The sequence below is a fragment of the Mangifera indica genome, chromosome 14, assembly GCF_011075055.1.
Source record: "Mangifera indica cultivar Alphonso chromosome 14, CATAS_Mindica_2.1, whole genome shotgun sequence".
NCBI classification, from domain to species: domain Eukaryota; kingdom Viridiplantae; phylum Streptophyta; class Magnoliopsida; order Sapindales; family Anacardiaceae; genus Mangifera; species Mangifera indica.
This window is the reverse complement of record NC_058150.1, coordinates 6,945,564-6,960,382: the sequence shown is the minus strand read 5'-3', so window position 1 is coordinate 6,960,382 and position 14,819 is coordinate 6,945,564. Positions and strand designations below refer to the sequence as shown.

The following is a 14,819-nucleotide window of genomic DNA, read 5'->3' as shown; positions in this document are numbered from 1 at the left end:
CTTGGGAAGAAGTTGTGAACCCCTATAAATTGCCTAAGCAATCCCTTTTTTTGTCCCTTCTTAAATTTATTGTATTTTGGTTATTGCTTGAATTGTTTATTTATTTGTTAAATTAATTTAAATTTATTAATGTTTAATTTTGAAATAATTTTTTTAACTCTTATCCACCTTCCTTTAGGAGTAATTGTATTTATATTAGTTTTACATATCTTAAGAGGGATTCATTGAAAAGGTGTTTAATATATTCAATATTGACAATTTTAAACCAGCGTGTTCTTCACTTGTAAGCGACTTCAAGTTGAATTTCAAGCCGTGCTCGGGTGAAAATGACATTGAAGAAATAAATAAAGTGTTTTATTTGGTGTATGTCACATAGTCCCCGGTTTGGCCCGTGAACTAGATTGAAACTGGTCTATTCAAAACCGAAACCGATACGAATTAGAATCAAAATTGGATTTTGATGGTTCGATTCTGATTTTAATATTTTTAAACCATTGAACCGTCGGTTCATGGCCAGTTTATGAACTGACGGTACAAAAATTTATAAACCGATATTTTTTCACATGAACCGGCAAATGCTTGCAAGGGACCGCCATATTTTAAACATTTACTGGGACTGGGTCCCCTGCAAAATTTTAAAATATGGTTGCTTTTAAAACATTTGCAGGGACCGGGTCCTGCAAATGTTTAAAATATGAGTGGTGGGCTTTTTTTTTTTAAATTTTTTAATATAAAATTTTACTTATAAATATTATTCAACATTTCAAATCTCTCATCTCTCATTTCTCATTCTCTCAATTATTAATACTCTCTCAATCTTTCAATCAAATTATCTCAAATTTAATTAAATTCCCTCTTTATTTTTATCAATTCTAATTTTAATTCTATAATTTAATTATTTTTTTATTATACAATTTCATAATTAATTATAAAATTTATCTCTATAATTAATTTTATTTATTATTTTTTATTATCTTTCATAATTAATTATATAATTTATTTTATTCATTCTCGAAAAATAGTAAATAGAACTACCTAGACTTTGATTCTTCTAAATCTCAAGAGAATACGTAGAAAGTTTAATTGAAAAATTAAATCTAAGCTTTTTTTTAATTTTTTATTCTTAATTATTATAATTATTAATTAAAAAATAAATCAAGGTCATGAATTAGAAGAACCGGAACCATCGGTTCCAAACCAATTACGAACCGTCTTGTAACAGTTCTAGTTCAGTGTTTTTATTTTTTTGAATTGTGAATCGACGGTTCTGAACCGAAACCACCTGTTCATGAACCGTGGTCAGGTCTAATGTCACAGAGTGTATAAGGTCATGTTAGATTTTTGGGTTGTCAAATACTGGCATGAGAACAAAATAGGTGATAAAATTTTCAAAGAGAGCTCAATAACCTCGTGGGGATCACGTTTTAGAATTACAATTTCATGAAAGTGACAATAAACATCCATAAAGTGTTTAGAAACCAATACATGTGTTAGACGACTCCTCCAGATCTTCACATAGCTATTAAAATGTTTATCCAAATCATAATGACACGGCATCTTAAATCTATGCAGAGTATAAACTAGAGAAAGTTATAACTATTCACTAGAGGCTCTCAAGGTTCAATGAATAGGGTATCTGTCTATAAGGAGTTGTGTTTGATAGTCAAGGTTTTGCGAATGACACTCTAAAATCATGTCCCTTTAAATAGTGAACACCGTGAACAACCGTTCATTAATTGCATAAACACACTATAAATAAATAAAGTTTTAATGAGAAGGTAAATATCTTGTTGTTATAAGTACTATTATTATAATTTTAACGATAAATTATCTATATTTTTGCTAAAATTATAAATTTTTTAAATCTCTAACTAAAACACTTACAAATCCATCATAATTATCCTAATATCCAATATGAACATTTTCTACCAAATCATTTAGGCTAGTTTTTAGGGTGTAAAGGTCAATTTTTTAAACTATTGAATGGTATAAAAATTTTAAAATTTTTAAAAATACCTCATTTTTTGCAAATTTCACAGAAAATTGTTCAAATTTGACAAACAGCGGAAAATTAGCTTTTCAAAATAGTAGGATTATTTCATCAAAAAACTTGGATGAGAAATAGTCATTTGTGTTATAAATGGTGGATTTTCTCACCACGTGAAAGAAAATTTGCCAAAAGATAATCTGAAAGCATTAAAAAGCATTGGCATCTTTCCTTCAATATTTTATTCCAATTAGATAAAATTTGTAACATGTTATCAATACAATCAACTAAGGTATATTTTACTCTTAATTATCTTTCAATTATATTATTGTTTATTTGTATATTACAAATACAAATATATATTGTTCCATTTACAAAATACAAACTACTGATATTTTAGTTATTGTTATCTCCTATTTAAGTTTTCATTTATATTTATATTATATTAGCAACTTGGAGTTAACAAAATCATGAATCTGAACCTAAAGTTTAGAATATCATAAATATAGATCTGAAGTCTTGAATATTATTTATAACATGAAGTTTATAAAATTATGAATCTGGACTTGAAGTTTTAAATCTCATAAATCTAGAATTTGAAATCTTAAATAATACTTGTAACTAAAAGTTTACAAAATCATAAATTTAAACTATAAATTCAAATTGAATTGAGTCAAATATCTCCTAACTTGAGTTTAGATCAATTTTAAAAATGAGTCAAATATGAAAGTTTTACTTATAGTGAAATTTGTTATTTGTAAAGGAGTTGTAGATATCGTAGATCCCTAACGAAGAAAAGATTTGTGGGGGTGATCTTACCCATGTGATGGGATCCAAACAACTACAATAATAGAGAAGAAGCTCTTTTATATTGAAGACTTCCTTTATAATTTTTACAAAAATCACATATAAAAGAGAGATTCAGTCGAGAGATAAAAAATAGGGGAAGTGAGAGATGAATCTATTTAGCTGAAAGAAAAGAGAAAAGAAGTTGACCAAAACAATTGAAAGCAAATTTGCTGTCTTCTTCTTCCTGCATGCACTTTTGCATCTTCCTTTGTGTGTGTGTGTTGGACATTTCTCTTGTGTCTCTCTTTACAACTTTTGAAGTGGGTGTGCGTTGAACCAAAAATAAGGTTTTTGGCTAATTTCTCTTTGTGGATTACGATTGAAAGCAAGAATAGTCTTGAGTAAGAAATAACAAACAGGAGTCCGACTTTGTGAGTGAAAAAGCTAAGATTTCCATTCTAATGTTCATGTTTTATTCTTTTGATAGGTTGAAAGAGTGAAAGATTGTTTTCTTATAGTTTTTTTTCATCTCATCACAGTAAGAAAACTTTTCATGTAAATTAGGTGATTGTTCTTCGTTGTGTTGTCGTATTTATTAGTCTATAGCCAAATTCATTTTGGTGGATCTCTTGAAAATTATCACTTGATTGAGATTAAAAATCTTGCCAAAAGATCAAAGGGTATTTTGTCACTACAAAATGTGAATTTGAGTACATTCAATGAATACGGTTCTAATCATTCCCCTATATCTCTGCATTATGCAGGGTGTTTGAGCAAGTTCTCACAACAGTTCAATCTAATTAGCAGAAGACTCTTTCAGGTTGATTTACAAGCCCCTTTATCCTGAGTATGGTCAACAAGTTTCACATCGATCGCATAATGTGAACCGGTGTGGAATGGTCAAAATATACAGCTAGCATATACCATGTTCAATGAGCTGTAAAATGCAGAAGATTAAAGCAACAACAACCCATTCAACCATAGCGGTCCATAAGTAGAAAACGTGTCTTAAACCAAAAATATAAAATAATTGAAAATTCTATATGATGTTGATAGCATGGTAAGATGTGAAAGCCTTTGGAAAAATGAACAAGGAATAAGCTTCAGCACGTAACGGTGGCAAATAAGGTTCTAGTCGTCAATTTCAATTTATTTTAATAGGCTAACAGCCTTCATAGATACAATAAATAGACGGCGTCACAAGTCTTCCTGTATATAGAAAAACTTGTGCCTCTTGCTTTTGATTGATTTGAATTTCTGGAGAGACGCATTAAGATGATGAGGCCAGTTGCCGTGTACGCACTGTTTGCCCAAGATTCTGAAAAAGCATTTTAACAAAGTTAAACATTAGACTAGTCAATAGATCCGCAACAATATAAGCTTTGGGGACCAGAACCAGCCCATTAACAAGTGAAGTCTCTACGTATGACCCATAATATAGCAAGTCGTGCCACATCGCCCCCGAGCACAGACTATTGGCAAGATGATCATTAATTTAATAATAAAATATATTTTTTGAAATTAAATAATTAAATATTACTACATGTTAGGAAAATGAATTATGGTTAAAAAAATAAGCTTATTTATATTTTGTGAGTTGAGTTATTAGGGGTAATTTCACTTATGTGAGAATTGAAAATACTTAATTTTTATTTATAGTAGGCGAAGAAAGTTGTTAGAATATGTTTTTCCATATGAGACACTTTTGCACTTTACACCTTTACAAAAGGTCAAAAAACTTGTTTTCATCTAAGGTATAGTGAAATTTCAAAGTTTTACTTTCTAATTTTTAAAAATCTAAACACTTACTGATGAATTAAATTCTATTAAAATTTTCAGTTTGGATTAAGGGTGAAATCATCATTTTAATAATATTATTAAAAATATATATGATTCATTATACTTTCCCTCCCAAATTTTAAAAACTAACTTTACTGCCGCTTAAAGTTTTCTAAATTTGAAAAGTTACATTCCCCCTCCCCCCCCCCCCCCCCCCAAAACCTAGGATTTTCATCTTTTTTCCAATTTAAGCTATCCCAAAACTTTTAAAAATAGCAGTTTCACCCTCTCATAAACTTCAGTTTCTGACATCATCTCCATCCGTCTCTAGCCACCTTTTTCACTTGAGTAGAGCCAACATAAGTCTTCCCTTACTTGAGAAATCCATCAGAGACGAGTGCGACAAAGTCTTTGTAGCACTATGCACTCTTCATTGCACCATGCGACGAACAGATCATCATCTCTTCGTCATATCGTGCGATGAAGAGATGAAGATCTCTTTGTTGCACCTATCACTAGTGAATTGCTTAGGCAATGGAAGGTCGATATAGGCTCTACTTAGGCAAAGGAGGTCATTAGAGATGGACAGAGACGACATCGAAAAGTGAAGTTTAAGAGAGGGGTGAAACTGCTATTTTTAAAAGTTCTAAGGGGTGATTGAAATTGAAAAAAGATGGAAACCACAGGTTTTTTTTAGGGGTGAAATATGAGTTTTCAAAGTTATAAAACTTAAAAAAGCGGTAAAATTGTTTGTTTTTAAAACTTGAGAGAGAAAATATACTGAATTATATATATTTTTAATAATATTAATAAAATAACGATTTCACTCTTAACTCTAACTGAAAATTTTATTAGAATTTAACTTATGGGTAGATGTTTGGGTTTTTTAAAGTTGAAAAATAAGACTTTAAAGTTTAACTGTACCTTGGGTGAGAATAGGTCTTTTGGCCTTTACAGAAGTATTCAATTTTTCCAATATGAAACTTCTGCATATATTCTACAATTTTACAAAAGTGTTCCACATTGAAAAAATACACTCCAATAGCTTTCTTTTCATTTAGCATAAATAAAGCTCAAGTATCATTTAATTTTCAATCAAACTTAAGTTTTTAGTTATTCCATATAAATGAGTTGATCTTAAAAATTCAACTCATTTCTTATAAATAGGTTTAATTTCTTCATTTTTCATCATACTATAATTTCTTTTTATGTTTTCTTTTATTAGAAAACATAGTTTTGTAAATTTAATAATTAACAACTTAAAATTTTTTATTTTTTATTTTTTTCAATTTTAATTATATTTAATTATTTATTATTTTTAATGGGTTGCACTGGGTCAATCTATGGCTCTTATCCCAAAGCCCTAACATAACTTGCATGGTTCGTGGGTTTGACATGATATACTACAATATGGAATTATACTCTCATGAATCATTTAAAAAATGGTGGATATAGGCCATGGGCTTAGCCCGACCTCTTGCCAAGTCTGCCGATGACTCAATTGTTAATCTTAGGATTTTGTGATTTCAGTCATTTCCAAGCTCTTCTTTACTATAATTGTTCAATGTTATATGATGTTTCTATATGTTGCAAATGCATGACTTGGAAAAGTTTTAATTATACCCTTTTTATGATTCCATTAACACTACTTTATTTTATCTGAAGCATTATGACCGATGACAATACCTTAATAGAATTGTCAAGTTGATCTGGCCGAAAGAATTTCACCTTTGAGATTGGCTACCAAGTAGACAACCAAATCATATTTTGAAAAAATATTTTATAGAACGGATGTAACATCCTTATCATTTAGGAAGAAACAATAAAGATCAGTTAAATAGAATGTGAACTCTTAAAAGATCAAGACTTAACTAATTGTGCTGTAAGATTTTGCAGTGCTTCGTGATGGACAGTACTGTGGAAAAGATGAAGCGAAGAGAAGCAATGGAAAGGTTGGCCTTTGATTTGGTGTAAACCAAGAGAACAATAAATTTTGTGGGAAATCTTAAGACTTTTCAGGTGGATGCCAGAAGGACAAAGTTGATCCAGCAATCAGATACACATGCGACGCAGGTGAAGCTGGTGGAACAGTCGTGTGTTGAAGTCAATGACCGTGGTTCATAGTTCCAATGCATGAGAATGTAAATGCACCGCTTCAATCTCCAAACAACTGACCTTTGTGAAAGCATCAAATCAAGTGTTTCCCAAATTGTTGCTTAATTATGTATGAAAATATCGAATTTTTTACCCTAAAATAGCATGCCTATATGTTTATACCACATCAAGGCTAACTTGTTATTAGTTTGTTTTTTAATCCAAATTTAGATTTTCATTAACCCATTTCTAGTTTTAATAATCAATACTCAAATTATATTATAACAATATTAAATAATATTACAATATAAAATTAAAACATTAAACAATAATAAATTATATTTTATATGAAATTATAAATATGAATCTTTATAAGATTATAAACAATAATAGTTTCGATATTTTAATATATAAAAGGATAAAAATGTTGAAACTATAAAAATTGTTATATAAATATATAAATAGGTCGGCAAAATATTCAACATCCCTTATTTATGGGACATTGACCATGTGAACTCCATACCATTTTAATTCAAAAAAAATACGCCAAATACATTTGAGCTCATCCACGAATGGTCAATTATGAATGAAAATAATTAAGTGATTCAATACTTGGGATACGTTTTCAGCTTAGGATATGACCTATAAACATGAGTTAAGAAAAAAGATTTGAAAAGAGATGGCGAGAGTTGAAAAGTTTACAGCAGTAGGGGTACATTATAGTTGTTGCAGGAGCAGTGATAGTCAGAAGAATGAAATGCATAATGATGGTTCCTATGGCTATCGTCTACCGACCTTCTAAACTGACTGTTATTTCTACCTTTGATTCTGGTTTACTGCTAGAAGAAGAAGGCATGCCAAAAATTCCTCTCTTTAAAATGAAGGCTGGTGCTTTGGGAGCTGGAAGGGTCACAGTTTCACCGCCTAGCATGACAATAACCATGTACAAGGTGGGACGATCATCTGGGTCTTCTTGCACGCATAAGAGCCCAATATTTATGCACTTCAATATTTCGTCTGTTTTCCAACTTTCTCTCAGTTTCTGGTCAATTAAATCCAGTGCCTTGTCTTCTTGCCACAATCTCCATGCCTGAAGAGTAGTTCAAAAAATTACTAGTTGGTAAGAATAGAAAATGACCAAAGAGGCAATGGGCATGCGGAAGTCAGACTACTTACATAACCTAAAAGGCTTAAGGCTTCTTCTGAATTGTAGAATCCAGTGTTCTTTTTTCCACTTATAATCTCAAGTACCACCACACCAAAACTAAAAACATCGGATTTGACTGAGAAAAATCCATCTAATGCATACTTTGGGGACATATAACCACTGCAAAAATTATAATATTTGTTTTTTTTAACTAAAACGGGCAACTGAAAAGCTATGCTGGAAAACATAAAATTTTACTTTGATGAAATTATGTAACTTACTAAGTTCCCACCACTCGATTTGTGGTCCCCTCTATTTGTGTTCCTTCAAAAATCTTCCCCAACCCAAAATCAGAAATTTTGAGATTCATCTCATGATCAAATAGAATGTTATTGGTTTTCAAATCTCTATGAATGATTTTCAATCTAGAATTTTGGTGAAGATAGACAAGTCCTCGAGCAATTCCCAAAATGATATTGAAGCGTGTCTCCTAATCCAGTAATACGCTGAGAGTACGATCTGGAATAGTTTTCATTTCCCAATATTTGTACTATGGTCACTACGTATCAATCAAAATGCACTATGGTTTATTGGCAAACAATTAGACTTGTTAGAGGCTAACCGAATAGAAAGAAATCTAAGCTTTTATTAGGCATGTATTTATAGAGCAAAATCCTTTCGCCCCCTTCTATACAGTAGCCCAAAAGTCTAACAAGATTTCGATGTTGGAATTTAGCAATCAACACAACCTCATTCTTAAACTCCTCCAAACCCTGTCCTGAAACACTTGAGAGCCTCTTAACAGCAATATCTTGATCTCCTGAAATGTATATTATTTTATAAAATACATGGATTATTATACTTATGACTAAAAACTAGTGACAAAAGTATCGATAAATCTTTTGAATATTAAAATATTACCTTGTAAACAGGGCCAAAGCCTCCTTTCCCAAGCTTGTTTGCTTCGGAGAAGTTATCTGTAGCAGCTAGTACGCTTCTGAAATCAAAGAAAGGTAAGTCTATGCCTTTTTTATCCTCCTCTCTGAACTGGCCAGAGTCTATCAGATCTCTGACGTGCATCTGGCTGTTGTATAAGTGAAGCCCCAGAGCTCTTTGCATTTCTTCTGAATTCAAAAAATTAATTATTCGTAACTTAATCAGTCCTATTTAAATATTATTTGAATAAATGGATTCTAGTTGGTTACCTTGTCTGTTGGCCTTTCTCTTTTGTATGTAGCTATAAGCAATGACGCATGCCATAACAGTAAAACTTGCCATAGTCACCAAAGCAATCAGAGTCCCTCGAAACTTTCGATCGGAAATGTCCTCTTTTCTGTTAGATCCTACTACTGCCAGAAGGAAAATTGACTAGTCTCGCTCAGAAATCATGGAGAATGGAAAGTGATTAGAAACGAAAAGGGTATTAATTACCTGAATCAGGCAGCCAACGGAGATATATGTCACGGCCACCATCTGTGTAATTCTCCTGAATATTGTTAAGATCATCAATCCAAAGCCAGCATGTGGAATTTATTCTACTGTCCCTTCTTGTTATATTTGGTGTTTCAAACGAATAAGCTTGACACTCGCATTTTTTCAAACATCTTTCTCTGCATTCAATTTCACCTGGGGCCTCAACCTCCTTATCTGGCTTTCCCAGTTTCATCATTTCTAATTTCAAGAAGTTTCCATCGCTAGACTTGTTGCATATGAGAGGTGTTGTTCTTCGGCACCCTTGAGAAATATAACCAGGTGACACCATATCAAATTTAGGTAAACACTTGCACTGTTTCTGGGTATTGCTGCAGATTACGAATTAGTTAAATTTCAAAGATTTTTTTTTAAAGAAATTGACACAAGAGACTTGGGAAGAAGTTGTGAACCACTATAAATTGACTAAACAATTACTTCTCCTGTCTCTTTTTAAATATATTTTATTTTGGTTATTGCTTTAATTGTTTATTTATTTGTTGAATTAATTTAAATTTATTAAGGTTTAATTTTGAAATAATTTTTAAAACTCTTATTCACCCTCCTTTAGGAATTAATTAATAATTTAAATCAGAAGACATGCAAATAGCGGTGGGGCTTTACTGTTTTAGTCATAAGTATAATAATCCATGTATTTTATAAAATAATGCACATTCCAGGGTAAGTTTTCAGGAGATCAAGATATTGCTGTTAAGAGGCTTTCAAGTGTTTCAGGACAGGGTGTGGAGGAGTTTAAGAATGAGGTTGTGTTGATTGCTAAGCTCCAACATCGAAATCTTGTTAGAATTTTGGGCTACCGTATAGAAGGCGGCGAAAGGATTTTGCTTTATGAATGCACGCCTAATAAAAGCTTAGATTTCTTTATATTTGGTCAGCCTCTAACAAATCTAATTGTTTGCCAATAAACCATAGCGTATTTTGATTGATACAAAGTGACCATAGTACTAATATTGGGAAATGAAAACTCTTCCAGATCGTACTCTCAGTGTTTTACTAGATTGGGAGACACGCTTCAATATCATTTTAAGAATTGCTTCAAGACTTGTCTATCTTCTTCAAGATTCTAGGTTGAGAATCATTCACAGAAATTTGAAAACTAGTAACATTTTATTAGATCATAAGATGAATCCCAAAATTTCTTTTGGGTTGGCAAAGATTTTTGAAGGAACACAAACAAAGGGGATCACAAATCGAGTGGTGGGAACTTAGTAAGTTATATAATTTCATCAAAGTAAAATTTTATGTTTTCCAGCATAGCCTTTCAGTTCCCCGTTTCAGTTAAAAAAATAGTAATAATAATAATACAATTTTTGCAGTAGTTATATGTCCCCGGAATATGCATTAAATGGATTTTTCTCAGTCAAATCTGATGTTTTTAGTTTTGGTGTGGTGGCACTTGAGATTATAAGTGGAAAAAAGAACACTGGATTCTTCAATTCAGAAGAAGCTTTAAGCCTACTAGGTTATGTAAGTAGTCTGACTTCTGCATACCCATTGCCTCTTTGGTCATTTTCTCTTCTTACCAACTCGTAATTTTTTTAACTACTCTTCAGGCATGGAGATTGTGGCGAGAAGACAAGGCACTGGATTTAATTGACCAGAAACTGAGAGAAAGTTGGAAAACAGACGAAATATTGAAGTGCATAAATATTGGCCTCTTATGCGTGCAAGCAGACCCAGATGATCGTCCCACCATGTCTATGGTTATTGTCAAGCTAGGCGGTGAAACTGTGACCCTTCCAACTCCCAAACCACCAGCCTTCATTTTAAAAAGACGACTGCTTGGCATGCCTTCTTCTTCCAGCAGTAAACCAGAAACAAACTTAGAAATTACAGTCAGTTTAGAAGGTCGGTAGACATAGCCAAGAAAACCATTATTATGCATTTCATCTTTCTCTATATATCATTCTTGGTTATTTTTTTTGTGCTTCAATTCATGGAATCTATAGGAAGCATTTTGATAACTTTTCTTCCCTTCAAGTTGATCTATCGGCAGATCGCAATATTTTATTACATGAAGAGAAAAATCCCAATTCCCAAGCATATTAAAACCTCAAATCTATCAATTTTAATATTAATTAGACTATAAAATGGAGATATAAATTGAGTTGTCACTTGTTTTGTAATCAGTCTCTGCTCATGTCAATTTGATTTTAATTGCCATTTTGGTAGCTTGAAGCGACTTATTCAGCTAAACATAGGCTTATAACGAGTTACAACCAAATTTATAAAGTAAATTATGTAAAAAAATTATCATTAAAATTCATTCTACACCACTACAAAATATAATCGTCTATTCTATCCAATTGGTATCAGAGTTGTCAACCTGTTTGGGAATAGACATGGCACACACAGGAACTCTCACTTATAAAAATTCTGGTGAAGTGAAGTAAGGCTCTCTGTCTGTAGTGTGTTGCATACGCTCTTACAAAGCTATGTTGCGGTCCTGATAGATATCTTTGGGTGCTTCCACAAAAAGACGCTTATAAATTCTTCCATGGTTATGGTCAAAAACAACCTTCGTTTCAAGCTTTTAGGACCATAAGGAACACATAGACAAAATAAGAAGACCTTGACCTAGATTGAAGAAAATGAAAATTCACCAATGCCCCAACTTTTCACTTACTCGTGATAGTCTTGTTGTTGATAGATAAAAATCCATTGATAAAAAGTACATAAAATTAGCAGTGTAATTATACATAAGTACTAGAAAACACAATAAATGTTTAAAAAGGTTCGACTTATTGATTAGAAATCTACATTTAATATTATATTATTAACTTTTCTAGAATGATTTTAGTGGAATAACAATATGAGAATACAAAATGTAATTCCTCTGCTCTATACGATTATATTATTTATAGAGCAAAAGAAAAAAATTATTGTGTAATTATATAATTGAAAATAGATATACTGACTCAAGAATTCATTATGTTGTTATCTTGATGATAATAGACTAATATATCCTTAAACATATTAATTAATGTTGCTACTTAAGTATGAGATTTAGATTATAAAAATTCACCTAATGCATTTGAAGGATGATCAAAGTGAAAAATCAAAGACAAAACTTAAATAAAGAATTCTTGAAAATTTGAAGAAAAACTCAAGTTTATATAGATGACTTTTGTAATCTTGAAGTATTAGTTTTGATTAGAATATTTATTTAAATGTGAAAGTTCTCTAAAAAATTTGATTTTATAATTTTTCACACTTTGGGGTTAAAGTGTTATTTTTTAACTTGATGAATTAAACCAATTTTTGTCAAATTTTAATAACCTATTTGAAATTATGAAGCTTTATGAACGAAAATATCTCAAATTTGGATTTCAATAAGTTTTCCAAAATTTGGTTAAATTGATATTTTTCATATCTTTCAAATTTTTGGGTTAATTTTTCATTTTTCAAACTTATTGAATTAAGTCAATTTTTATCAAATTCATATAACTCATATGAAATTATGAAGTTTGTAGAATAAAATTTAATATCTTAAAGTTGATTTTGAAAGAGTTTTCCAAAATTAGTCAAATTATCACTTTTCAAAGTTTTAGAGGGAAAATAACAATTTTTTTCAAAACTTTAAGGGTCAAAATGTAACAAAACTTGATTCATCAAATTTACCAATCAAAATTTTCAATTAATGGCTATCAAATTATCTAGAAGTCATATATTTCAATTTTCAAAAATATGATTGACTAGATTTCTTTAAGTTGACTGAATGGGGCAATAAATTTTCTAACGGTTAGTGCCACAATATATACGGTTGACTGAAATATATCTAATCAATCAAATTATGAGTTTTCTAGAAAATTATAACGACTAGTTTCTTTATTTCTCTTTATATAAACCCAATCAAATTCACTTCGGAATGACTTTGGCAAGCTAAAATTTTCATACATTTTAGAGTAAAACATTATTGAGTTATTTCACTTGCAAATTTTTCTCTTTGATCAAACTCCTACTCATTTACTTTCTTGAATACATATATTTTGGGTTGTATTAAGCTTAAACTTTCATGTACATTTTTTGAAAGAGTTTTGAATTTCACTTTCATACAAATTTGTGTTGGAAAAGAGTGAATTTCACTCCTGTTGAGGCCAATAAAAATTTTTAGAGAGATAAATAGAGTTCTAGTTCTTGTAAGATTAATAACACATTAGAAACTATTTGTATTGTGAAGAAACACTTAGTTGGGGTTTTGTTAACCCAAAATTAGTAGAATACTCTAAGACAGATAACTTAAAAGAGTGGACGTAGGTCTAATTACGCCGAATCACTGTATATTATGTGTTTGTTTTTCTAAACCATTCATCTTTTATTTTATATAGTATATGTTATCTTGTCTACATTAATTATTTAAATCAACTCTTGACATTTATATACATTACATTAAAAATTAGTCAACATTCATTAAAAATTAGTCAACTCCTACAGAGGATGACTTCTGATTCTTGTCCAAATATATAGAGAAAGACTTGAAAGGGATCACCAATAAAAGAGACGTCAAGGGCAATTGGCTGAAAAAATATTTCTTCTTCCCATACCTATAAAACAAGAAATTTAGGATAACGAGTACGGCTAGGTGTTTTCTTTTCTTTTCTTTTTTCTATCCGATTCTAAGTACACTCACTCTTTCCTACAATTAACCATCATAAGCCTGATTTGGATGCACCTTACAAGGATAAGGTGAGGAACTTCTACAGCCTACCTAATAGAGCTCAAGACATATTTGAGTTACTTACAAATTGAAACTTCAATTGTATGTACTTGTTCCTATTACATTCGATCCTCTAGAGCTTATTATTTTGGTTATGTAATCAATTGTTGTATCATGTTTTGTTATTGTGTTTTTTAATTTTTACTGGCATGTCAGTTTGAATTCTTTTGTTTATGTTCAACTTGATTTGGAGTGTTAAAGCTTAAATAGTTTCATGCTTATTTGTGCTCACATTCGCTTCTACATATGACCACATTCTTCTCATTTCCATGGCATTTCACTTTAAAACTGTTGGTGTTTCCAAGTCAATTAGATATGAGAAGGAGAATTCACTTTTGAGAAGCATGTGGTCTTTCAAAAAATCTATGTCAAAGATGGGGAGTGGCAAAGTAGCCTGTTCATCGGGAGTTTATGTTCTTAGGGGAGTTTTTCTTATTGGATGATTTTTGCATGGTGACAAAACTCGACCAGACTTGCTTTTTAAATTAAAAATTTTTCTCGATTCTTATTTGAATTGCTTTTGTGTCCTATGGACAATACTTCGGTTCTTTTAGTTGCGTATGTTTTTTCATGTTTCATATTTATTACAAGTGAAATTTAACTGTTATATTTTGTTGAACCTGATCTTTTGCCTGTTTGCATTTTGATCTGTTTTGTAGTGCAAGACTGTTGCTTTAGATTTAATACAAACTTTGTTTATAGATTTTCTAAAAGGGGAGATTCTAAATGTAATTGACAAACCATGAACAATTATAATAACATGTCTTAGTTTATGTTTTTACTATGTTTTGTGCATATATGTGGCATTATGTGGC

General features: G+C 30.9%; 1 protein-coding gene and 1 pseudogene across 1 annotated transcript; one reads left to right on the top strand and one right to left on the bottom strand.

Moving 5' to 3' along the window:
• Positions 1-7,401: 7,401 nt before the first annotated feature.
• LOC123195497 lies at positions 7,402-9,598 on the bottom strand (annotated as a pseudogene).
• A 268-nt stretch (positions 9,599-9,866) lies between these two features.
• On the top strand, positions 9,867-11,143 carry LOC123196587 (G-type lectin S-receptor-like serine/threonine-protein kinase At4g03230). Its single transcript, XM_044610640.1, has 5 exons — positions 9,867-9,878; positions 9,947-10,157; positions 10,261-10,495; positions 10,604-10,754; positions 10,841-11,143. Exons 1-5 carry the CDS (start codon positions 9,867-9,869, stop codon positions 11,141-11,143), a joined length of 912 nt encoding a protein of 303 aa, XP_044466575.1.
• Positions 11,144-14,819: the final 3,676 nt, after the last annotated feature.